Genomic DNA, 24,408 nt, shown 5'->3' with positions numbered 1-24,408 from the left:
CATGTACTGACATGGGAGTATAAAAAGCAGTGTTTTTCTTAAAAGGAATAGTTTGACTTTTGGAAAATAATGCTTATTCACTTTCTTGATGAGAGGTAGATGAAAAGATTTACACCACTCTCATGTCTGTATGCTAAATATGAAGCTACGGTCAGCAGACAGTTAGCTTAGCACAAAAAATGGAAACGGGGAAACAGCTGGCGTAGCTCTGTCCAAAGGTAAGAAAATCTGCCTACCAGCACCTCTAAAGCTCACTAATTAACACATTATATCTTGTTTGTTTAATCCATACAAAAACTGAAGTGTAAAAACAACACGCCACTTGGTTACACTTTGGTTTCCCCTCGTTTCCATTCTTTAAAGAGACAGTTCACCCCAAAATCAAAAATACATATTTTTCCTCTTACCTGTAGTGCTATTTATCCATCTAGATTTTGCTTTGGTGTGAGTTGCCGGGTTTTGGAGCTATCAGCCATAGAGATGTCTGCATTTTTTGAATATAATGGGACTATATGGCACTTGGCTTGTGGTGCTCAAAGCGGCAAAAAAAAAAATACATTTGAACAGCAATGTCTCTTTCCAGAAATCATGACCCGGTTACTCAAGATAATCCACAGATTTGTTGTGAGCAGTTTCATGTAGGAACTATTTTCTTTCTACCGATAGTTCCTACATGAAACTGCTCACGACAAGGTCTGTGGATTATCTTGAGTAACCCGGTCATGATTTCTGGAAAGAGACAATGTTGTTGAGTTTTTCAGATGTTTTTTTTTTTTTTGCACCACAAGCCAAGTGCCATATAGTTCCATTATATTAAAAAAATGCAGGCTGATATCTGATAAAACGGCTGCTAAAACTCTGCAACTCACACCAGATCAATCTAGATGGATACGAACGATCTCCAAAACTGGAGCAAAGCACCTGCTGGCAGTAGCTTCATATTTACTGTACAGACATGACAGTGGTATCAGTCCTCTCATCTAACTCAACAGAAGTTGAACTATTCCTTTAAACAATACAAAAGGTAAAGCAAAACGAAGTGATTAGGAAGGGCAAACTCCCAATTAAGCGCCTGTGGGACTAAAAACAGAGATGTATCCCATCAAAAAAAATAGAGAGATCAATCTCATTAAATCTTCATGTACCTCTAGCAAGGCACCGAGGTACCTGAGTGATCTCGTGTCCTTCTGTCACTCCACAGGAGACACTTGATGTAATGATAAAGAAAAACAACCTTGTGATTAAGTATTCACATACAGTATTCCTATTGCCAAGGACAGTTACAGGCTGCATTTCTGAATTATGAGCTAGAGTTAGAAGAGCGCCAGTAGTGAATCTTTTATACATTCACATTAACTTTATAGTTTTTTTTTCTTCTGTACTCTATCCTCACGTAATCCCTCTGGTCAGTCTGACAGATGATCCATTTTGCCAGATGATTATCAACTGAGTTTTACATCTAAATCTCATTGCAGAATAAGTGGCCTGACATTTTTATTTCTTGATTCATTTGAGTGTTATGTGGCTAAAATTCAGCATATTCACTCTCAAGCACAAATGGACACAGCACAGTGGAACAAACTGCCTGATGTCATTTAACTACATTAGATGTCCTTCCTCTCAAAGATGTCATTGTCCAGCCTTTGTCAACTGTCATTCTGATCTATTCTTTGCAGGAGAACATCCGTCTTTGAAGCTGTAATTTGTAGACTAGAAGAAGTCTTTCAGAAGCAATAAACATTGATATTAAAACAAGAGGGCGATAGGTTTGTAGGCCTATAATACAGGATGTAGAAACTTTGAGGTGACCGAGAACGACAGCAAGACAGAGAGTGCATGGAGGTGAAAGAAGGTCTGCAATCTAGCAGCAGGCTGACAATACTCCAAAGCTCGTAAGCCATTCAGCTGCAGTCAGCCAGAGATATTTTTTGTGTAATCTGACCCGCCTGTCTACATAGACAGTTCTGGGCCCTACCAGTATGGCGGGGCAGCGTTACAGCCCCATGCCCCCCTTTTTAGCCAGCATGACACCCCCACAGCCAGCAAACGACCCACCCCTCACAGATTCACATGGCGGCTGAGTATCTGCCAGGTGGGGCTGGATCTGTGTACTGTTTTGAAGTAAAACTCACTGTAGCTCTGCGTAAAAACACCAACAATGGACAGGAAACCGAATCTGAACCGAGCTGAGACGTTCTCCTTCGTCAACCCCTGGATCAGATATTTTCTCTTCTTCTTCAGCTTCTTATTTTGGGTGAGTAGAGTTGCACCACTGAAGGATTTTTCTTTGTATAGAGACACCATAACACAGCTGTTATGGCGTCCCGGTACACCACATATTCTTAATATTTCTGAGCATACAAATCACCAGCTATCAGGAGGTTGTAGCTTTCCAAAAACATCAGATCTGCTAGAAAAGGGAGCCAAACTAAAAAGGGCAAAAGAAAAAGCTTATAAATAATAAATGAAGGAATATAATTCAGATAGTATCCAGAGCGGCAAACAGCAGGAGCACCCTGCTACTTATTTTAAGTTTACTACAGTTATATATGGACGCTCAGATTGCTCATACATCACTGTAGCAAATGTTGAGTGGTGCATTCTTATCAAATCAGTTGAGCGCTGACTCATGCTGAACTACAAAACACCTGGCAACTGTGTAAGCCAGCTGGTAGTCTGTATCTGAATGTTTCTATATATTTTCTGTCAAGTACTGTTACTTGATATCCGTCGTTGAATGAACTGTAGGCTGCACTGTTTTACAACATGCTGACTGCACTTTGTGACTGCACAAATTTGGAGTCCATATTACGGTATATACAGCAGTGATTCCCAACCAAGGGTACTTGTACCACAGGGGATACTTGTGCGGTTGCCGGGGGTATGTGAAAAGGTTGTGGAGTAGCAAAACTAATTTTAAAAAATGTAAAAATAAATCCACATATTGAGTCAGCACCTGAACACCAGATTGAGAGTGCATGAAAAGTAGTTAGCAAGCAAGCGGATATATGTCCAAACAGTTAGCTAAAATGAATGGATAAATGGTTAAAATAGGAAAAAGTAATTGATAAAAAAATATTGAAATAGTTAGCTAAAAGTAATTGATAAACAGTTTAAATAGCTAAAAATAAGGGATAAAAGGTTAAAACTTTAAATGTTTGTCCATTACTTTTAGCTAACAATTAATAGTTAGCTTTAAGTAATGGATAAATGGTTGAAGCATATAACTTCTGCCACTACCACTCGTACTACTGCCAGTGTAGTAGTACAAATGCAACCAAACCAACCTAAACATTGACAGTTCAATTGTTTGAAACATTATTGCATCTGCAATATCCACTTTTCCATAATTAAGTGTTAAATAACTTCCGGTTTAAAATCAACTCAAATGAACACATTCGGAACATGACGGGTGGTGTCGATGAAGCTTCATCTGACAGAGCTGTGGGAGTAAAGCATATACCAAGAGTACAAAGTCTATTATTTTACAATTATACAAGCTCCACTGCTGGTTGTTAGTGTAACTAAGAGGCCAGGAGACAATTGGGACTGTTAGAGAAAGAGAAAGGTAAAGGAGACACTTTGATGCAGCCATTAAACCATCCAACAGCAGTTGCTTTCACACAAACAAAACACACACACACACACACCATTAAGACTCTCTCTGACTCCCTCACTTTCCTACTACATCACTACTTTGAGCACACGGATCACATCTGTAGCTGAACGTAGTCCCTACACCTCTATCATATCCCTGTTCATCCAATCCTACACAAACACAGCGAGGGGGCAAACACTGTACTGCTCTCTTACTGTGTTTAGAGCCAATCAGCAATAACTGCAGCCCCAGCAGCTACACAGCCCGGCCTGTGTTGACTTTGTTTATCAGACACGGGCTCAGAAGTGAACATTGCAGCCCTAATCCATCAGGCCTTTGTCCCCGCGTCCCCATGGCTCAGTTCAGCTGGCTTTCACCTCCGCACACAATCCGCCAGGAGAAGCCTGATTCATCCCTTTGAAAAGCCTGAAAACAGAGCTGGAATACATTCATGTGTGTGTGTGTGTGTGTGTGTGTGTGTGTGTGTGTGTGTGTCTCCTGTTGCAAATGCACACTGTCACCCGTATTCACACACAGTGGCAAACTGACAAATGGAGCTGCAGGTGCAAACACTCCTACACAACAGAGAATATCCTTTAAAAAAAAAACTGTGCTTTCAAAATTCTTTTAAACACTGCAGTTGCAAATAAATTGTGCATCATCGATGTCTTGTGTTTTGTCAGCTATTGTCAAGGCAAATTATTGATTCAAAAATGTGAGGGAGATCAAACATTCCATTTCAAAGTAACAATTTACTTCTCCAGAGGACATGAAAAAATTAGGTTGGACGTGCCAAATAAAAATGACACCGCTTTCCTAGCAAATTGGACCATGGATCCTCATGACCTCCAGAGATCCAATACAGGCTTTTCAGACGGAAACAAAAAAAATCTGTTTCATACATACAGGCTGAACAAAAGGCATTCTGTATACACACAGGTGCACACACACACACATTGACATGTACACAATTAGTAATCAGGAGACTGTCTTTGAATCTGGAGGCTGGAAATGAAAGCCAAGCCATGCAGATTGTTATTCAAGGTGAGAAAAACAATCAAGGAAAGGAAGGAAATGAGTGTTGACAATGCAATCAACAGTAAGCTCTAATTCCACCTATTTTCCACCCTGCTCACTGTTTTATTGTGTAGCTTCTGTTAGGGTGAACTCACGTCCTTAGCAGCTTTATAACAAGTCCTCAAGCGACAGCATTACTTACAGCACACACACACACGGCTGTGCCTGAATGTTGTCACTGTTTCGAGACCTCATTAAAGGAGGTATTCTTCCCTTCATCTGCTGCATGCAGTATGGGCTGCCGCTGTCTCTTTAGTGTTCAATATTTTACACAGTAGGAGCTTATTTTGCTACTGTAATGTTTTCTTGTGTTTTTTTTTGTTGTTTTTTTTGGAAAAGCACAGATCAGGTCTCAGACAGATCAAGACCCTGAACTCCTCACACACAACATCTCTTGCTTTCTCTCCCTCTTTCACCTTCTCTCTCATTTTTCCTCTCTGCCTCTATGTCTCTGCTGTTGTAGTTCATGACACTGAAGAAAAAAAGAATTATCCATAGTCCACCTACAATAATCAAAACACTGCTCAGTAAAGCTTGGATGGATTGTAACCATGATTTTTTAACCAAGGTCAAGTTCTACTCTATAGGGAGATTCATACAGAAATACTCTCATGTAAAAAGAAGTTTTGAAGGATTGTCTTTGAAAAATGAATTCTCCACTTCGATGTTCCACATTAACGTCCTCCAAATTCAGATGATTAAAGCCGAGATCCATATGTTTGTTATTTTTTTCCCGCTGACATCCATCTGTCTGTTTATCGTAAACACATAAACGGGCTTGGCTGCCATGGCTACAGGTGCTCTGCAGACTCAGCACCTGAGGAAAGGCTCATCAACGCTAATCTGATCACACCTGTCGTGGTTGACAGTGCAAATAAAGTCTGTTCAAAACACAGCCAGCTCACTGGAAGCAACATATTTTCACACATCGACATAAAGCATACACCCAGAAGAATTACACATCAGTAGCTGTTGCATTGCCTAGGTTTTGCAATGGCTACTTACAAAGGTGTTCTTATGGATCCCAAAACCTTAACCAAACTTTTAAGGAATAGTTAGACATTTTGGGAATTACACTTATTCCTTTTCTTGTCGAGTTAGATGAGAGGATTGATACCACTCTCATATCTGGATGAAGCTAAAGCCGGGAGACGTTAGCTTAGGTTAGCATAAAGACGTAGAGGGAAACAGCTAGCTCTACAAGAAAGGGAATGTGCATATCCCAATAATGTCAAACTACATATTTTAACATGCAAAACCCTCGTCCATCATCATAACAAGTGATTGCAGCACTATTTGGCAGCCAATGTGAAACTACCACATGGTGAATTTTGTGAAAATGTGAAGCACAATCAGACCTGAGCAACCATGAAAGAAAAGAGAAATTTGAGCTATTTGATTCAAGTCTTTTTGTGGTTGAACCTTTACAATGTCCCTCTTTTTCCCAGGTTTTCTCCTTGTTGATTGTTGCCATTGGGGTGTATGCTAAAGTCCAGAAAGCTACAGGTACATACATCACACCTTTTTCACATTCAGGTACATACAAAGACACTTTTCCACACTTCTCAAACGCTACAGAAATAGCCTATTATCCGGTGTGAATTTTTTTTTATTTATTGTTATGGCAATTTAGCTAGAAGAAAAGAAATGTGATAAACTGTTCCTCCATACATTGCAGCCTCTCAAGCTGTGCTGGTGTGAGATGGTGGCCTCTTTTAGTTGCACACCTATTGAGCTACCCCGACACAAAACAATAGTTTGTCACGTTTAGTGGGTCGGCAAGTTTTAGCTTTATCCTTCTTTTACTTTGTGTCATTATTTTCAAATTTAAATTGTAATATAAAAAAAAGGATTAACCTGGGCTCATGATTACGCCTTTGTATCCTGTATAATCCACCACAGATCAGGATTGGAAAACAAAAAAAGGGTGTGAGGGAGGAAATAAAGGTTAGAAAGGAGAGTTGAAAAATTAGGAAGAAAACAGGAGGAAAAGAAGAAATAAAGGTGGGAATAGAGGACATATATCTAAACAGGGGGTGTTGTCTTTCTGTCTTTCTGCCAGACACAGTGCGAGACACATTCCTGATCGACCCGGCTGTCATCCTAATTGTGGTGGGGGTGGTCATGTTCTTCATCACTTTCTGTGGTTGCATCGGAGCCCTCCGAGAGAACATTCGCCTCCTCAAGACAGTAATAGACATAATAGACACATTACTAATACTGGCGCTGTGTTTTGCTTCCGATGCGGTAGCTTAAATTACATTTAATCCAAAGCCAAGTCTTACATCTCATGTGTAACAACGCATCTGACAGTAATGATTATGTCTTAGTCAGACTATATTTTCAATATATATCTTTTCTTACTCTAGTTCTCCTTCAGCCTGACACTAGTCTTCCTCACCCAGCTGGCCATAGCAATTCTGGGCTTCTTCTACTCTGATCAGGTACTCGTCTCTATACTGACAAGTCTGTCCACTAGCGTAGTTATTCTGTAATATAAAGTCACATTTTGTCTCCAGCTCTCTTCCACAGTGTCATCACCATTGACCATGAATCCCCCTGAGTTCCATTGATTTAGTGTATTCTTTCCCAGCTTTTGGACATTCTGTGCATTTGTAAACTACAGTGTATAAAACTTAATAAGGCATGGCATCTGAGACAACATGGAGATGGTCTTCACTTTCAGTTTTACCTCCAAAGAAATATTTATATAACATATTTAAATGCTTATATGATTATTTTTGTGAATAACTCTGGCAAGTATTCTAACCAGAATTATGAGTGTACTGTTGATGTACACTAGAGCAAACAAGACTAAAGCTGTGTCCCAAATCCAGACTACAGTATGTGTTCACACTGGAAAAGTGACAAAATTAAGTTGAATTTTAGAAGCCTCAAGAGGTACAATTGTACAATATTTAACAAGGGGGGAAAAAGTTTAGATAAAGTTCAAAGAATAAACATGATTTTGTGTGGAGGATTCATTTTTCGACCCATTTAGAAAATAATCATTTTGTAACACCTTGTGGCAGTATCACTGAATAAATGTGCCGGTGTCTGTATGAGAACAGGCAACCCACTCAGTGAGTGCATGTGTATGTATATGTATCTGTCTGAGCCCCGTATATGACCCCAGTGACTGATTTAAAGGCTAGGGGGGAGGGAAGGACCCCCTAGCCCCCCTCCCTCTCTAGTATTCCCTTATCTCCTACACTAACATCCCATTTGGGCTCTGTTTTGAATAAAAACACAACAGCCAGTGGTGGCAACATTCCCTGACATCAGTGTCTGGTGGCGAGGTGGCAAGGTGCCTGGTGCCCGATGATACCTCTCCTCTCCCTTGTGTTCTCTGACAGTGGCTCTGACTGCCTGCTGCTAAACAGAGCAAGTTAACAACCCTCCCAGCATCTTTCCTCTCTAAATGATTCAAATGCTTCGGCACTTCAAAATGGAACCAAATGTTCCATTTCAACAGATCCCTTGAAGGAGATTTTGCCGCTAATGACATGGCGAGGTGTGACGGTGGGCTCCGAGGCCCACAAGCATACTGCACCATGTGGAAAGAGGAGAACCAGAGGAAAGGGTGGGGCACACACGTAAAAATCCTAACACAATTTAGTAAAACTACTTCAGGATAAAGATTTTGGGCTATTTTGATACAGCTCACAGTATTTATCAACATAACCTGTTCTAACGCAGGCTGTAATACGAACAATTCAGAAAGCCTTCAGCAAACCACTCACAGAAGTTCATTTCCAGCTTAATAAAATTTTAAAGTTCAGCGGCTTATTAGCATACAGCGCTCCTATTAGCATATATTACATCTGAACTCAGTCTGTATAACCATGGCCCTCCTTGTTTTCAGAATTTTAAAGGATGGAGATTTGCATGAAATACCTTTTCAAACATTCTATTTATATGTGAGAATAAAAAAACTAAATATTAACAATGCAAGGCCTCATTAATACCCTGAAAAGGAATATAATATAATGGACAATAAAAACTCTACTACTAAAGTAGCAAACTACTAAAGTAGCAAACAATTTTAATGTCTGAATCAACTTAATTTAGTTTGAAATCCTCATTACAGATTAATCGAACAAATCAATGTATTTCATTTATATTTCATCTAAGTTTTGTTTATTCAGCTCAAGTGGAGCTGATGAATATTACCATATTATAATAACAAATGGGTAAGTTCAAGCAATTATCTACTGCAGCGTAAAAACTGCGTGTATGCTCTGCATTTGGTATGCATCGTGTGTATTGATCTCAGAGGCATGAATGGTTTTATTAGTATCGTTATGCTGCACTGCTGCTGTCTTGTCGAGGTACATCCCACAGGATGCTCATGCAATGCAAACAGGAGGATGTTTGCCATTTATGTTTATTTTCATATGGACAGATACGTGAGCATAGATTCAATGAGTCTTATGCCACATATCATAGTGTTTATAGCCTAAAAGGTCATTTGTAGCGTGTCCCTATACGGCCTTTAAAAAAAAAAGTAGATGAAATCCAAAGAAAACCACCTGATCAACAATGAATACATGCCTGATAACTCCTCAGACACAGTTTTAACTTAACTCCTAGATATGATCCATTTTGAGTTGTGTGAGGATTTCCACAGCGTCTGTCCAAAGGGGATTTCACAAAAAGGCACTTTTCTTCATAGATGCAGCCCAAGTAATTAATTGAGCCACAAAACCCAAGAGGTTTCACCATGTCTGGTTATAGAGACATTTGTAGATAAGTTCACCTCTGGCAATCTTAACAAAGTTAATTTCACAGCAATGCTGATATTACAGCTATTATTCTATGTATAAACTCCCCCATGTCCCCTCTCTTAGACTCAGGATGCTTTTGGAAAGTTTGTGAAGAAAGCCATCGTGCACTACAGGGATGACCTGGATCTGCAGAACCTGATGGATTACATCCAGAAAGAGGTGCCCTGGCCAGTTCCACTTCCACAGAGTGGCTGTGCTTGTGTCTGTAGCTTTCCACATCACACAAGTCTTCAAATTGATCACAACTAGTGGTTTATTGAATATGTCTGACTAACTAAACCAGGAAACCACAACCAGAGACCACAGAGCTGTATATATCATGTTATTTTGGACTCAGTGAGGGTTTCCACATGAGAGGCTACATGTGTACATACAGTTCCTGTACTCTGTGGGTCTTCCTCATGTGTTATTCCTCTTCCATCTGCACACACTGGCACACTTGAGAGCCTGGGTTTTCCCATGGGAGAAGGCTGGACTGGCAGAATGTACAGTACAGAGCATGACCATGTTTCTAAATATATACCTGTGCTGTGCTCTCCTCTCTCTCTTTTTCACTCAGTTCAAGTGTTGTGGGTGGAACAACTACACAGACTGGTCTTGGAATCTGTACTTTAATTGTACACATGAGAACCCCAGCTCCGAGCGCTGTGCTGTGCCTTACTCCTGCTGCACTCCTGTTCCTGGAGAGGTGCGTGCTTTTCTATGTGGACTCATGACATACACTGTGTACACAAACCGATATAAAAGCGTCATGGATTGCTGCCCACATCTCAGATTGTTCAGAGATTCAAATCTGGTGTGCCCACTGTTGTTTCCCCCAGTTAGAGAGAACTGATCAATCAGAGCTTATTACGCAGGATTAAGACAGGGGACACCATTTTAGCTAACTAGCTACCAAGATACATTCATGAAAAATAGTGACGGAAAAATGATCTATACCAGCCTGTTATTGGTCTGTGAACGCTGAAATGTAGCCAGAGTTTCTTGACAATGACAAACAGTATTTGCATTATTTTGACATTGGATGAGTGCACAAGTGTGTCAAAAAACTGCAGAAGCTATTTATTTCACTGCCTGGAGGCGACATCAACATGTCTACATCTGCTGGTAGAAACTGCTGCTGGTATTACTTTCCTTTCCCTTGGGGGAAGTAAGTTGTCGTGCGCAGAACTGGTCTGATAATGACCAACCACTTTCTCCCTTGTGAAGAATCTGCAGCTTGCATGAATGATGTGTTAACCGCCCCGCGGTTGTATGCCTCTGCCAACCAGTCAAGTTGCAGTTTACATCCATGTTGGTCCAGACTCATATAATATATATGTATATGTGTGTAAAGTGTATTTTTTGGCTAAATGGAAATTATCACTATATTGAGGATACTTATGTATGATTCCAGTGAATATACATTGTTGAACTGATTGATGAAGGATAATCATAGATAGTACTGGCTAAAGATGGATTCTTATAGAGTATAGCTACACAAAATGTGGTGCTTTTGTTTTCTCCTGGTATTTTTAGATGCAAAGCCTCTCTATGAGCTGTAGGTGAAACTCACTCACTCACTCACTCACAGGATCACGATTAGCTAGGCGCGCTCCAATACGTTGACGCTCATAATATAAGAATGAGGCAGGAAGTGAAAGGCAGAATGGACGAGATGGAGGAAAGCCCGTACTGTGCTAGTTATTGTTTACTCACTGTGTCGTCCCAGTCAACATGTGTGTGACATCCGGAATCGCTCAATTCATTCTTAAATCATGGCTAAAAACCTATTTTGAGGTCACAGTGACCTTTGACCTTTTGGGTAAAAAATGTCATCACTTCATCATTGTGTCCCATTAGACATCTGTCTGAATTTTTGTCATAATTACCGCATCAATTCTTGAGTTACAGCCACAAACGTGTTTGTCAAGGTCATTTTGAGGTCACGGAAACAAATTCTAATCAGTTCATCCTTGTGTCCAAGTGGATGTTTGTGCCAAATTTGAAGAAATTCACTCAAGGCGTTCCTGAGATATCACATTCATGAGAATGGGACGGACAGACAACCTGAAAACATAATGCCATTTAAAGTTCAAAACAATATAATAATCAAGGGAAAGTCTCTAAAATCAAGCCAGACAAACTGCATCAACAAAGAGTTGCACAACCTGAAGCTAACTAACTGGGATATAATGGTCATATCCATAGCCTCTAGAAACATGACCAACCTTATTGGCAGCGGGGATTTACCTTTTTCAAAATTGAAGCCCCTTTTCATGAAGGTTTTATGATATTTTGTCTGCACAGAATCAACACACAGCCGCCTGCACATGCATAACGAATGAAATGTGCACAGATAAGGATGCATGCTAGCACACAACCAGTATATATGTAAATACTGTACTCATGCATGCATGAATACACACATTTGCACCCACACAAAGACTTGTGTAAAATGCTTGTGTAACCTCTGTGCCGACACAAAGCAGCACAGCTTAGAGGCCACCGATGACAATTCCTTCTAGTTTGTGTGAAGACAGAAGACTAAAGAGTGCATGTAGATCCATCACACTAATATTGATTATACATCATGCTACACGGAAAACAGATCACAGCAACCTTTTTCTACATGGGTGAAAAATCAATTAATTAAACACTTGAAGAGCCGATGCAGTGCTGCAACCTGCTGTTCATAGCCTGTTACTGCATGGCTGCTTTAGGGACTGAAGAGACTTCCTTGTCACATCAAATGTTCATGGTTGTATTGCTCTCGTGCTGCTTTCTTTCATCTTTTTTATTCCAAGTCTCTACAGTCATCAGGCTTCTGCAAAACTCTCCACTGGCTGTCACAAAAGTTGCAATGCAAAATAACACAAGATATGTGAAACAGCAGCATCTTCTGAATACTATTTCCAGTTTTTCAGGTTTAATCGGTCAAGAGATATAGATTAAAGGTAATCTTTAAAACTCATGTTTTCTGTCTCTCTGTCTTTGCCTTTGTCCATCTGGCGTACAGGCAGTGGTCAACACTATGTGCGGTTTTGGGGTTCAAACCCAGAACTACCTGGAGGCAAACAAGTCAATCTACCCAGTAGGCTGTGCGGACAGAGCAGTGATGTGGATCGAGTCTCATCTGTTGCTGGTGGGCTCTCTCGCCCTGGGTCTGGCCTTGCCTCAGGTAACCCCACACATGGACTTACTTAATGCAGGCTGTACACTAATTGGCAACCATCCTTTGCCATTGGTAACATCAGACAACTCAGGGTTGAAATGACTAGTCTTGTCTTAAATAAGCTCTCACACACACACACACAAGTCAGTGGATGCATCAACTGGAGGCTCACCACATTCCGCGTGGAGCAATCAACATATTGACAGGCCCTGCTCCCTCAAAGGCAGGCTCGCATGGTGCATTTAGACGGGGCTGCGAAATAGTCCGAGCAACACTTCATCAATCAGGACCCTGCACCTTTACTAAAGTAACTCAAATACAAATCAATCAGACAGCTTCCAACAACGTCCCCGCACAAGTACAGAGGGTCTCGCATAGAATAACGTCGTCCTAGTACAAAAGAGAATAAAAAAAAATCTAATAAAAATCTTTTTCTTAAAGAAACCAACAGGGTGTAGGGTTAATAGGAGGCTATTGGGATTGAGCTGATTCAAAATGGAGGGTTAGACCAAGACAGCAATAACACGGCACAACGGGACAATGAAATTTTAACGGCACATTATTCATTTATTACACTGTTCTAGACCGAAAGTGCAGGTTAATGTGCAACCGCGGATGAACTCTGCGTGTGGTAATGTAAGATTATGTGCCTAAGAAGGGAGGATACTGCCGATTCCCTCCTACTCAGGACCACTGCACAACACACGTCAAATCCCACAGCATTAAGTATTGTTAATAACTCAAGTCAATATGTAAGATTGGCCATGAAGTCAAATCAGCACTTATCAAAAGCTGCCTCAAAATAATTAGTCCGCTTATCAAATTGATTCAGGTCCTGTCATATTGCATTCTCACACGGGACGGAGCTTTGCCGCTGGATCTTTAGCCGTGTCTCTCTCGCTCTCATATCTGGCTGATTAGGTCCCCGATGACTCTTCTAAGAGGGAAGCATGTGAATTACCCATGAGTCCTGTCAAAACAATTGCAGTATTCCAGTTGCTTTGATGTGCAGTAAATCTGATGAAGAAGTTCTCTTTTCTGTCTTGCACAGCCTAACTAAACACTATTACTGGATTTGTCTGCATAACAAGCCACTTTTGAATCCAACTGTTTCTGTTTAAAGCAGTGTTTGCCACCAAATGTGTGAGTTTTTGCTGTGAAAAATACATGATCATGAGTATACAATTTCTTCAAGTGACACAATTCACGAAATGTTACCTTCCTGTGCCAAATGAGCATTACGACACCCCTCCCCCTTCCGAGGGACCTTGAGATGCTCGGCACAGGCTGTACAGTTACAGAGAGTCTGTTCTATAATCTAAAGTGGCTGCTGCTGTCCTCTAGATTGCAGGCATTGTGCTGTCCCAGATGCTGATCTCTCAGATCCAGGATGAGATTACCTCAGTGTTGTGAGAGTGGGCCGAGGGGAAGAGGAGGGAAGAAAAGAACTTACAGTACTCCGCTCAGCTCCTCTAACATGCGCAAGAACATCTTTTTTTTTTTTTACTGCTACTGTTCCACTGCAATGTTTGAGTACATTTCTCATTCTTAACATGCTGTTGTCTACAGGCATAAGTGTGGCGCACTTTATTGTATTACTCAAACAGTCATCACATGCAAAGTGTATATTTATTGATTTTGAACATGGTTTTTGTATTGATCTTGACATGAAGATTTTATTTCTGAAAGGAATTTATATTTAAATGCGATGTTTGCAAATAAAATTCAGAGGAAGAAGAAAGCTACACTGTTCTATATTGATTAGAGGCGTCAGTTTTGTTAGCTAAAAGAATCAACTCACATAAAGCATGTGATTATGTATACTTACACTATTTATCAAGCAAATTGGCAGTCTGTGGTTAATATTAGCTTATTACCTTGAGAAATGTGCGAATTTGTTCACTTAACAAAGCTTAACAGGTCAGCAATTTAAAAGGGCACTGAGCTCTATATTGAAAAGAGTGCGGCATAAAAAGTTTCATACGTTTTAACAACAGTGGCAAGTTCCTGCCGGTTGGTAAAGGAGTCTCCTAAAGCCAAACAGTGGCACATCAGATTATGGTGTTGCTTTGATGTTTTTTGCATGGGAACTGCGCACCTTGCAGTCAGTCTAGTCGTGAAGAGCCAGGGCTCTCTGCATCAAACGATCAGTCAGAGGGGAGAATGGCCTCACAGCATTACGCTCCACCAGAAGACATCTGCAGGAATTCAGCACAACACAAGACATTACAAAGAGATGAACACAGATTCAGAGAGACTACAGGCTGAGTCGCTAACCTGATCAATAATGAAAATATAACATGGTGTAAAGACAGGGGATGTCGGATACATAATGGGAGCATAAGTTGTGTTCTATATGTACATGAAAAGACAGCAACTAAAGAAAACTCGAGTTGACAACAGCTCCAACATCAATACCATATACAGCTTTACGGTATCATGATGAAATCCAGCACTTCAATTATTGCAAGATCTTTCTTTTTTCTCCTATAATCTCTCAGCAGATTTCCACATACTATAAAACATGGATGGCATAGCACTAAAATTAGAAAAGGTTGAGGCTTTCTGTTAGGCCTGAAATTTCTGTTGTGCATTACCTTCCCAGTTTCTGGTGGTGCTTATTCTCTGATTTCACAGCTGCATGAATAAGCAGTTGATTGAAGAGATCCCTCTGTAAACAACAGTGGACAAACCCATTAGTAAACACAAACCTGCTCCAACACTGTATATAGTTTCTCTATGCTTTTGTCTCATACTGTCTGTATGTACACTGCACCTTAGGGAACAGTTTTTCTTAACACAAAGAAAACAAATAAATGAAGTCCATCAGCGTCCATTACAGAGATTTATTATTCATACGTTTGTGCACTGTGCTCCACATTCTCTCAACTGAACTGGCTTTTGCAGAGCGTTCTTCACCTCTCACCTATTTCACAACAACAGGGATTTCTGTTGTACTGAAGAAAACACAATACAGTATGATCAATGGTATCCAAAGAAAGTAAAGCCTCAAGGCTGTACGCTTTTCAACTGTGTATAAGAGAACTGCAGCCTGGTTTGGACTTGATTTTGTTTTGTTTTCCTTGCTTGCTTGCTTTGAGTTTACAGTTACCCATTTCTGTGGACCTTACCTGAGCATCACTGCCACCTATGTCTACCATGCGGTAGCGTAAAGGGTACAGTAGCTCCACAGTTCGATTGTAGTTGCCCTGGTCGTACTCCATCATGGCCTGACACATTGGCACGCCGATAGTCCCAGCCAGCTGATGTTGCTGATTGTCCCCTGGCTTTCTGTGAAGTAAGAGAGCGGTTTACAACAAAAGACATTTGTCAGTACAGCTGGAAGGTTTGGAAACTAGTGCCGGGGGAGGAATGTTTTTTGGGGTGAACATTTTTTGAGGAAGGGCAAGCATACAGTGTTTATTCTGTTTATTATTTTTCATCTATATACCACTCACCTAACTGTTTCACCATGAGGAAAAGTGAAGATAGACATCCGGTGTATTCTTTTTTTTTAAAGAGATTTCGAAAACAACAGAAAACTGTTTAAATAAACAGGACTTTTCAAACAATAAGGGACTCAGGAGATAAAAGTTAGGATTTACAGGTAACTTCACTACACAACTAGATTCCTGTCAGTTTTAGAAAGAAAACTCTTAAGATCAATTAAATGAAAGCCGTGAATGATGCTAACATGTAATCTCCTGCATTAAAATCAACAAAATCTACAGAAAAAGCTCCAGGTTGGTTTATTTCTACAGAATGACGAGGGTATTAGACATAGACTGTATAAAACAGGTATTAGAGCATTACTCTACTGAACTGTGAAAGGCATAAACATCTGAGTAGGATTCACTTCACTGTAAGGCCAAGGATTCCATACCGTTGTGAGGCTTTCTTGGATTAGCTAATGCTTAGAGTCACTGCCTGACTGTAACAGGAAGTATGTAAAATGTCATTATGGCAAAATATAAATATCAATTATGTAAAACTCTGCAATCCTTCCAAACCAAAGGTAATAAAAGGGTATATGTGAGTGATGGAATGAAATAAATGAAAAGCTCAAACATGTCCTCATGGCTTGCCTGATTGTTCAAAGTAGAGCTGTGTTGAGAAGAACATTTCTTAGAATGTTTCTTACTTAGGACTTGACTTTCAAGAGCTGCTTTCCCAGCCCGAAGGTGCATCATTCCCAAACTCTTGTGACTTGCATTATATTACGTAACACTGTAAGAAATGGCAATTTAAAGAACTGGTTTCAAATGGCAGCTCTTCTGTGGGTTGTGTGCCGGACTAAATGGTGAGCACAGGCTGTCCGTGGTCGGAAATGCCAGAACACATTATAACCACAAAACTCCACAGAGGCAGCAGCTGCTGGTACATATGCTGCAGAGGGAAGACGCAGGTCTCTGAGATGGACTGCAACTCGGAATTCTTTTTCTGACTGTGTCCGCTCTCTATATCACCAGCCTACGCTCAGCCTTGTTTCTGTCGCGGTTTTACATAAGGCCTGTGTGGCTCTTATGTAATGCTGACAGAGTGTTGAGGTGTGCAGCGAAGAGAAGAAATGGTGCAGAACTAACTTTGCCAAATCCTGGAGGCCCTCCAGCAGACGCCGAGAAGTCCCGCTCTCTTTAGCTCCCAGCGACACCATGAGGAAGTGGAGGTCGTTAAACAAGGTTACGTGATCATCTGTGTGGGGCTGTGTTACCTGGAGCAGCTCTCGCCAACGGTCTTTCACGCACACACCTGACACATGCACCAACACAATGAATATAATAAAAAATGTGGGCAGAGGTGCTGCTAATTAGCACTTGAGTTTCAGATTAATGAGGTATGATAACAGAGATTATCTCACCTCATTAGCAGTTTCACTTAAAACTATCTTAAAATTATCTCAAAATAGACGTTGCAGTCGCCCTTCAGCCCATTAACAATACAATAACAAATGTTGCAGCACTTTCATCAGGCCAATCAGTATCATTTAGAAAATTTCCAACAGTGCAATGACATGCATCATTTCCAGAATTTTAATCAAACTCTGATCAGTCTGATATTGTATGTGATAGACGGGCCGGGAGATCAAAACTTCCTTCCCAGTTTCCTTAATGCAGACAGTGGTTGCATTGCTCAAGATACCTTGTGAATTCCCACATTAGCCCGTATCGTACCCTCCATTTCCAGTCTGCAGAGCATTGAACTGGCATCTACAGTGTCCAACATGGATCCTGTGGCTTTACAACGTCTGAATACCTTAGGAAAAACAGGACAAAAAATATTTATTATTCACCTTAAACACTGAAGGATGTAACTGCCTCCACGCAACAAAAGTTTTCAGAGAAATAAAAGCTCTAAAAAAAAAAAGACATGTTTGTGTGTTACTGGATTCCCCTGATGTCAGGGGTTAAACATTCATGAATTTCTGCTAACTTGATGTAAGAATGTTGTGTTCAGACTTATGGCAGTGGTAAGTAACATTACGCAATGTTCTTGTAAAGGTACAGGACATTAAAGGGCTTCACTTTAAAATAGTAGTTCCTATTTTTTTAAGTGAATAAAAGCTTTGGCAGTTGGCACTGAATTTGGCTTCCATTTGCTCACATTTGCCTTGCCTTTTAGTCTGCATCCCCTGTGTACTGGCACATGCATGGCTTTGGAAAGGACTCAATGTGTATGTACACAGATATACCATTAACGTTTTGATGCAAACTCTCAACACAAACCAACCTGAGAATCGTATATTTGCAGAGCAGCTTCATATTGCCCCTGTGGAGGAGAAGGAGGAGGAGGAGAGAAAGATAAATTTGAATAACGTCAGACTTGAGAGATAAACCAGGTTGATAGATTCTGTTGCACAGACGCAAAACACAAATTAATCTTAAAATATAATCAACTCCAGACTTCAAATTACCCAGGGGAAAGGATATCATAAATACAAGTTCCACAAACACTTCTCTACTGCCAACTATTCGCTTGACTGAAAAAAAAACTCATTTAAATCTTTACCTTCTCTATGAAGTATAGAGCCCAATGCCAATAGTTATGACTGGCCAGCACGTCAGATACCTGGAATTAAACAATACATTTTGAAAAATGTTTCTTGGGGCTATTTCAATTTGTAATTTAATTCAGTGGACTCTGACAAACTGTCCAGAACTGTACATGCCGAGATGGGATTCATCAGAAAAACATGGTGCAGAGGAACAGCCAAAGGTTGTACCTGCCAGTCTTTCTCTCTGCCCTCCATGAACGTCAAGCCTTTGTCCACCTCTGCTTTCATCTCATAAACATGGGCTACAGAGTGGACAGCCCAAGCGTCATCTGGAATCAGAGCGAGGCCCTGCACAAGAGAGTTTAACCGTTTGAAGTGAGAAGTAACAATACAGATGCAGAGTGCTGTATTTGTTACACCAGAGTAAAATGACAATTCAGAAATAATGGAACGCTCAACTCTCATCTTTCATTTCGTCTATGATGTTCCTCAATCTTTTTATTATTATACTTTATATGCATTACACGTTCAGCACAGAAGAGTCTTACAGAAGAGAGCTGCTTATTATTGGTGTTCGACAGCAAATTACTTGCAGAATTGAACTGACACAATCAGCCCAGGGCAGGCACAGACAGCTTGGACCACCCTGCTACAATAATGGCAACAGCTATAATGGAGAAGGAAATCTCACCTCCATGGCTACTTTCTCAGCCTGGTCATACAAGTGAGTCTCCAGGAGACCAAAGGAATACAGTCCTTTCAGATAGCTGAGGGCACAAACACACAAAAAAATCTCTCATTACAAAGTACAGGGCGCAAAGAACTTTTACTCACCTATTCCATTTATCTAGGATGATGAAAAGTAGACACTGGTTTTGTGAACAACATGCCGCAAGCAAAAACAATGACAGCTGAGGGCCATAAATGAGAGTGATTTGAAGATCCCAGTTTGCTTTTAAAAAAGTCAACATGATCATGACATTGGTATCAACCTTTGTGTGCCATCACCCACTTTTCATCATGCTGATAACTGCCTTCATATTATTGCTATGTGGGAATATGGGCTTTTATTTTCACTGTGGTAATGTTGTGACAGTATTTTGAGGATTTGTCTCCGTAATACAGACACAGCTTGAAGATTTCATTGCTGTGAGGCATGAGTGTTACCATTAAATGTTAAAATATGAAATGGATTTTGTTTTGTCTGACTCACCTACTGAGTATACTTTGACTATGTGCTGTTGAAAGAAGTATGTGGGAAAAAAACACTTTAAGTTGTGACCCATAAAGGACAAGCAAAATTGCAGGGTGAAGGCCGAGGCTACCCCGTGTGTGAGAAATTACCCTCTGCAGGACACTGTGGTTCAATCGCCTCAACAGACTCTCTCTTGAAACCCTTTCTGCCTTCTCAGTAAGAACCACCAGCTAACCAGCCATGACACTAAACAGGTACATTAGTGCTACACTAAATCCCAGCTATTGTATATAGTACAAACTCCATTCATTTTTCAAAATGCTCAGTATTACACACTGACCAGCTGAATATAAGCTCTATATGTATATACTGTATATACATGCTATGATTACATATAGTTTGAGTTATTATGAGTTATATAATGCATTAAAGCCTACGGAGTCCCATTCAGTCCCATTGTATTTGTAGAGTAAGTCAGCACCTGTATACAATACAAACTCCATTAAAATCGTAAAATGCTCTATATTGCACATTGATCAACTGTACATATTAGCCCACTGTGATTGCATGCAGTTTATGAGGTATATAATACATTAAAGCCTATGGAGGCCCATTCAATCCCTTTGTATTTATAACTCAGCACCAACACCTACAGTACAAACACCATTAAAATTTCAAAATGCTTAGCATTACACATTAAAGCTCATCATTATGTCACATACAGTTTATGTGTTACATATTGTATGTATTAAAGCCTGATGCAGAAGTGGTTTAAAGCCCCCCTTCACTCCCATTGCATCTATAACTAAGCCAATACATTGAGGCCAATGAGTTTTCATTTGATTATAACGTTAACCAAAATGCTTCTCTTGTAATGTATGCTGTCTTCTGTACCCGGACAAAGGCATATGTGGTTTCCAGTGGGGCAGCACCCTGGCCACAGAGTTCCTCATCTGGGTTTGGGCTCCCATGTAGAAGTAAGCATCATGAGCAAACTTGAGAGCCAGCATATCAGTGGGGTGATCAACCAGAATGTCTTCCCATACATCGCAGGCCTTGGGAAAATTCCTATGAGAAACATGAGTCACTGTTAAAGACAGAAAGTTCTGTGAAGCAATGGACAACAGAATGAGTGTACCATGAGAATGATCAAGACGTCAATATGCATTGTGCTGAATGGCGGGAACCAGAGGCCCGTGACAAACATAAGTATCCTCTAAGACAATATTGAAAATGTCTTTTCAATATTACAGGATATCCTACTATACCATGGGGAAAAAGGACACTGCAGATAAAATACAAATTTTACTTGCTAGACTGCGAGTGGAATTTACAGAAGAATCTATGGCATCCAATGTAACAGATGAATGCTGAGGATCTGAAGCATGTGACTGCATCACATGGGGAGAAACAAAGAGGAACTTAGGAAGGAATGAATATTGCCGTTAGATAAAACACTGTTCTTCTGTTGTCTCAAATTCTTTCACAGGCAGCCTGTTTCCTCTGTCGTGGTGATAAAAAAAACTGAACCCTTCTCTACTGGGACCTAATGTGGTCTGACTGCACTATAGCTCTCACTTCAGAACATGTTACATTAAATCAGTGGAAATGTCTCTCCTTTGGTCAGATTATTTAACAGTTTCATATAAGGGGTGAAAAATGATCCTGAATGAACCTTTTGATTTTTAAATATGTACTACACAGTATTTATGTATTATTCCACAGACTACTGCACTGTATGTCTTTATAATAAAAAGGTTATATGTATGGGGGAGAATTCTATAGATTTCTTTTAAAGCCCCTATGTAGCAGACAGCAATGCATGTTGCTTGGGATCCCCTATTACTACTTCAAAGAGCATTTGTGGTCTTGAGACCCCTCTTTGGTACCCATTGGCCCTTGTACGACCAGATTCTTATTTATCCCTCTGTTTTGACTATATTTCCTGTGGCAACCTGGCTCTGGATCTTACCCACGTGAGAAGAGCTCCATAGCCTTGACATGGAGCCTCTCTCTGGGAGAGATGTCCTGGCTGTTGGCCAGCTCCACTGTTCGCCTCACAGCGCTGGCCAGACGCTCATTCAGTCGGGTGGAGCTCGTCGTTGCCACCAGCTCCAGCCCCGTACTGATCACGTGGCCCATAACTACAGGGAAAGCAGAAAACACTGGTCTTTTCTTCTGGACTTTCTTACTGCAATTTAACAGTTTACATGAAAAATCACATGCGCTTGTAAACGTTTTCCTTCTGATGCGAAGCCAGGTATGCAAAGGCGCACCTTTAAGTAACTGCCTTTACTTCTTAAGTAAGGTCACTCAATTTCTGTTCATGTTTAAGAGATGAAGTTAAAAGGTTTTCATGCCCACTTTGTGCCCAGTCATGAATTATACTTTGAACAAGCTCTCTAAGAGCAACTGCCATTTCAGCAACAACAACAGCAAAATTGTATGTGGTTACAAAGTTACTAATGATTCTAAATGTGGGTTGACAAATGCTTTGTTTTCTATCCAAGACTGTAAGAGCTTAAACAAGAACACCAGCAAAGACAATTCTGTTTTATTTATACATTAATATACAAGTGAAAGCATCTATTGCTTATGATTCATGTTAGCAATATAATTCATATTAAACCTGAAGACCTCAATTGGTTTTCCTTATGTAACCACAACATAGACATTGAATGGTCTGATACTGTATTTTCAGCAGTTAAGTTCCCAGGAGCATCAATAAGTGTTCAACTTGATTCATTTGCATAAACAACCACAGCTCAAACTGAACACATCGTGATAAAACAGCATCTAAATCACAGACAATAAATCATACAACTGGTTTGACAGACAGGCCCTCATCAACCTCTGCTTCATGATCTCGAGGTCAACAGGTCAATGCCTTTGGTTAATAAATGACAGAGCAGGAAGTTGTTGCTAAATATCCAAGGCTTCATCATATCAGACCAACACAGCAGGAAAAGCAAAGGTGTAACTAATAACATTAATTAAGCCTCAGTTCCATTAACTGTCATTAACTGGTTCACCGATACAGATGGCAGTCATTTGTAATGTCATTAACTACACCTGTGCACCTACATTTTATAATATATGAAAATGTCTGTCATTAAAAAGGTCTGTGTTTGTTTAGCTGAGCGATATATCTGCCTTTTACAGGTCATGGTCCTTTCTATTTATGAGCTTAGATTACTCAGTATGTTTAATTTTACATTGTTTAATGACCCAAATGCATGAGAAATGACAAGAAAGCTTTTATGACTGTTGCTTCCTTTATCCTAGAACTCCCTATGAAAGGACCTCTTCAATGTTTATTTAAAGTATAGAGGGTCACAGTCATTTTTAATTAGGTTATTTTTGCAGTGGATAAATTTAGCACCAATACCTTCACCCTTCATTATTTGTTTATTCTTAACTTTTAACAGTGATTTGCTGTTGCCTGCTTTTATACCTTTTACACTCTGCTGCTGTTTCCATGTGTCATCAGGACTTACCTGGTTAAGTAAAAGGTTAAATAAAACAAATAAATAATGTTTGACCACATATCTATTTACCAAAGTTAGGGTCAGCTGCCTGGACAGCAGAAATGCATCCTTCAAATCCTCCCAGGGTTTCATCATTCCGCCATTTCACATACTAGGAGCCGAACAAAACTGAGATGTTGTTAATAGTAATTTCACTGATATATACAGTAGTCTGCAGACAATATCACAGTGTGTGTGCACACTGTGTGTGTATGTGGGTGCAGGATACCTGAGTAAGTATGGCATCATATAGTTTGCAAGCCTCATTACTGCTGGTGGACAATGGAAGACCATCTGCCCTCCACGCCTGTAAGGGACATAAGTATTGGGACGCAGATATAAATACTGTTTATCGGTGTAGATTTTGTATTCATAACTTACACACATATTACCACAGAGCAGTTTTTTTTTCTCCAAGTCACCTAGGAGACTGAAAACTGTGCACACGTAGCTAACCTTCAGTGTGAAGAGGTCATGGAAGAGGTTCAAGATTGATCCATTCCAATCAATAAATGGTTTTCAAATATAGGCTACTAATATCAAAGCAAAACTGCATTTCCCGATAGAAGAAGTTCCTAATTCAGACACAGTTATCCATAGCAGACATTACATTTAAAATCATCTTCACAGGTTTGCCTGCTGCTGCACTATGTTTTGTATTAATCCCACATCGCCATATGTACGCTTTAGTTTACTGTCAGTTACCTGCAACACTTTTCAATTCCCGGTCGCCACTTAATTTCACACCAAATAAACAGCGAATGTCGTTTCCTTTCTCGTGCTATTCTTTGCTAACATGTTTACCTTTTTATGATGTAGCTACCTCTTTCTGAAGCCCATTCACTAACCTTGCAGTCCCTGAAACTTGAAGCAATCATTTTTAAAGTGCAGCTTTCCAGACCTTCAACTAAAGTTGTATAAAGTTCATTTAAAAAAAAAAAGACCGGAAGCTAACTTTAGGCTTTGCTTTCAAAATAAGTGCACGAACAAAATGTGTAAAATATATGTATCGAAGTGATACGTAGTACGTTTTGGTGTGAGTTGCCGAGTTTTAGAGATATCGGCCGTAGAGATCTGC

General features: G+C 40.1%; 2 protein-coding genes across 5 annotated transcripts; one reads left to right on the top strand and one right to left on the bottom strand.

Annotated features, from left to right (window-relative positions):
• Positions 1 to 1,298: 1,298 nt before the first annotated feature.
• On the top strand, positions 1,299 to 14,353 carry tspan33b (tetraspanin 33b). Of its 2 annotated transcripts, none has more exons than XM_044194060.1 (8): positions 1,299 to 2,254; positions 6,124 to 6,211; positions 6,738 to 6,865; positions 7,045 to 7,119; positions 9,526 to 9,621; positions 10,022 to 10,150; positions 12,461 to 12,622; positions 13,961 to 14,353. In XM_044194060.1, exons 1-8 carry the CDS (start codon positions 2,159 to 2,161, stop codon positions 14,027 to 14,029), a joined length of 843 nt encoding a protein of 280 aa, XP_044049995.1. In that variant the 5' UTR covers positions 1,299 to 2,158; the 3' UTR covers positions 14,030 to 14,353. The 2 variants fall into 2 exon arrangements, with proteins under 2 accessions (XP_044049995.1, XP_044049996.1); XM_044194061.1 differs by having other exon boundaries at positions 1,304 to 2,254; positions 6,124 to 6,181.
• On the bottom strand, positions 14,227 to 24,327 carry ttc38 (tetratricopeptide repeat domain 38). Of its 3 annotated transcripts, none has more exons than XM_044194056.1 (14): positions 24,179 to 24,327; positions 23,560 to 23,637; positions 23,361 to 23,442; positions 21,776 to 21,947; positions 20,698 to 20,871; positions 19,300 to 19,375; positions 18,837 to 18,956; positions 18,623 to 18,682; positions 18,344 to 18,382; positions 17,788 to 17,869; positions 17,200 to 17,365; positions 15,748 to 15,907; positions 15,214 to 15,287; positions 14,227 to 14,814 (listed from the first exon to the last, which is right to left on the bottom strand). In XM_044194056.1, the coding sequence occupies exons 1-14, from the start codon at positions 24,206 to 24,208 to the stop codon at positions 14,727 to 14,729; spliced, it is 1,401 nt and encodes a 466-aa protein (XP_044049991.1). In that variant the 5' UTR covers positions 24,209 to 24,327; the 3' UTR covers positions 14,227 to 14,726. The 3 variants fall into 3 exon arrangements, with proteins under 3 accessions (XP_044049991.1, XP_044049993.1, XP_044049994.1); XM_044194058.1 differs by lacking the exon at positions 24,179 to 24,327 and adding an exon at positions 24,036 to 24,164; XM_044194059.1 differs by lacking the exon at positions 24,179 to 24,327 and adding an exon at positions 24,135 to 24,152.
• Positions 24,328 to 24,408: the final 81 nt, after the last annotated feature.

The sequence above is a fragment of the Siniperca chuatsi genome, linkage group LG4 (genome assembly GCF_020085105.1).
Source record: "Siniperca chuatsi isolate FFG_IHB_CAS linkage group LG4, ASM2008510v1, whole genome shotgun sequence".
NCBI lineage: Eukaryota > Metazoa > Chordata > Actinopteri > Centrarchiformes > Sinipercidae > Siniperca > Siniperca chuatsi.
Note: the sequence above shows the minus strand (reverse complement) of the source record. Positions and strands in the feature narration are given on the sequence as shown.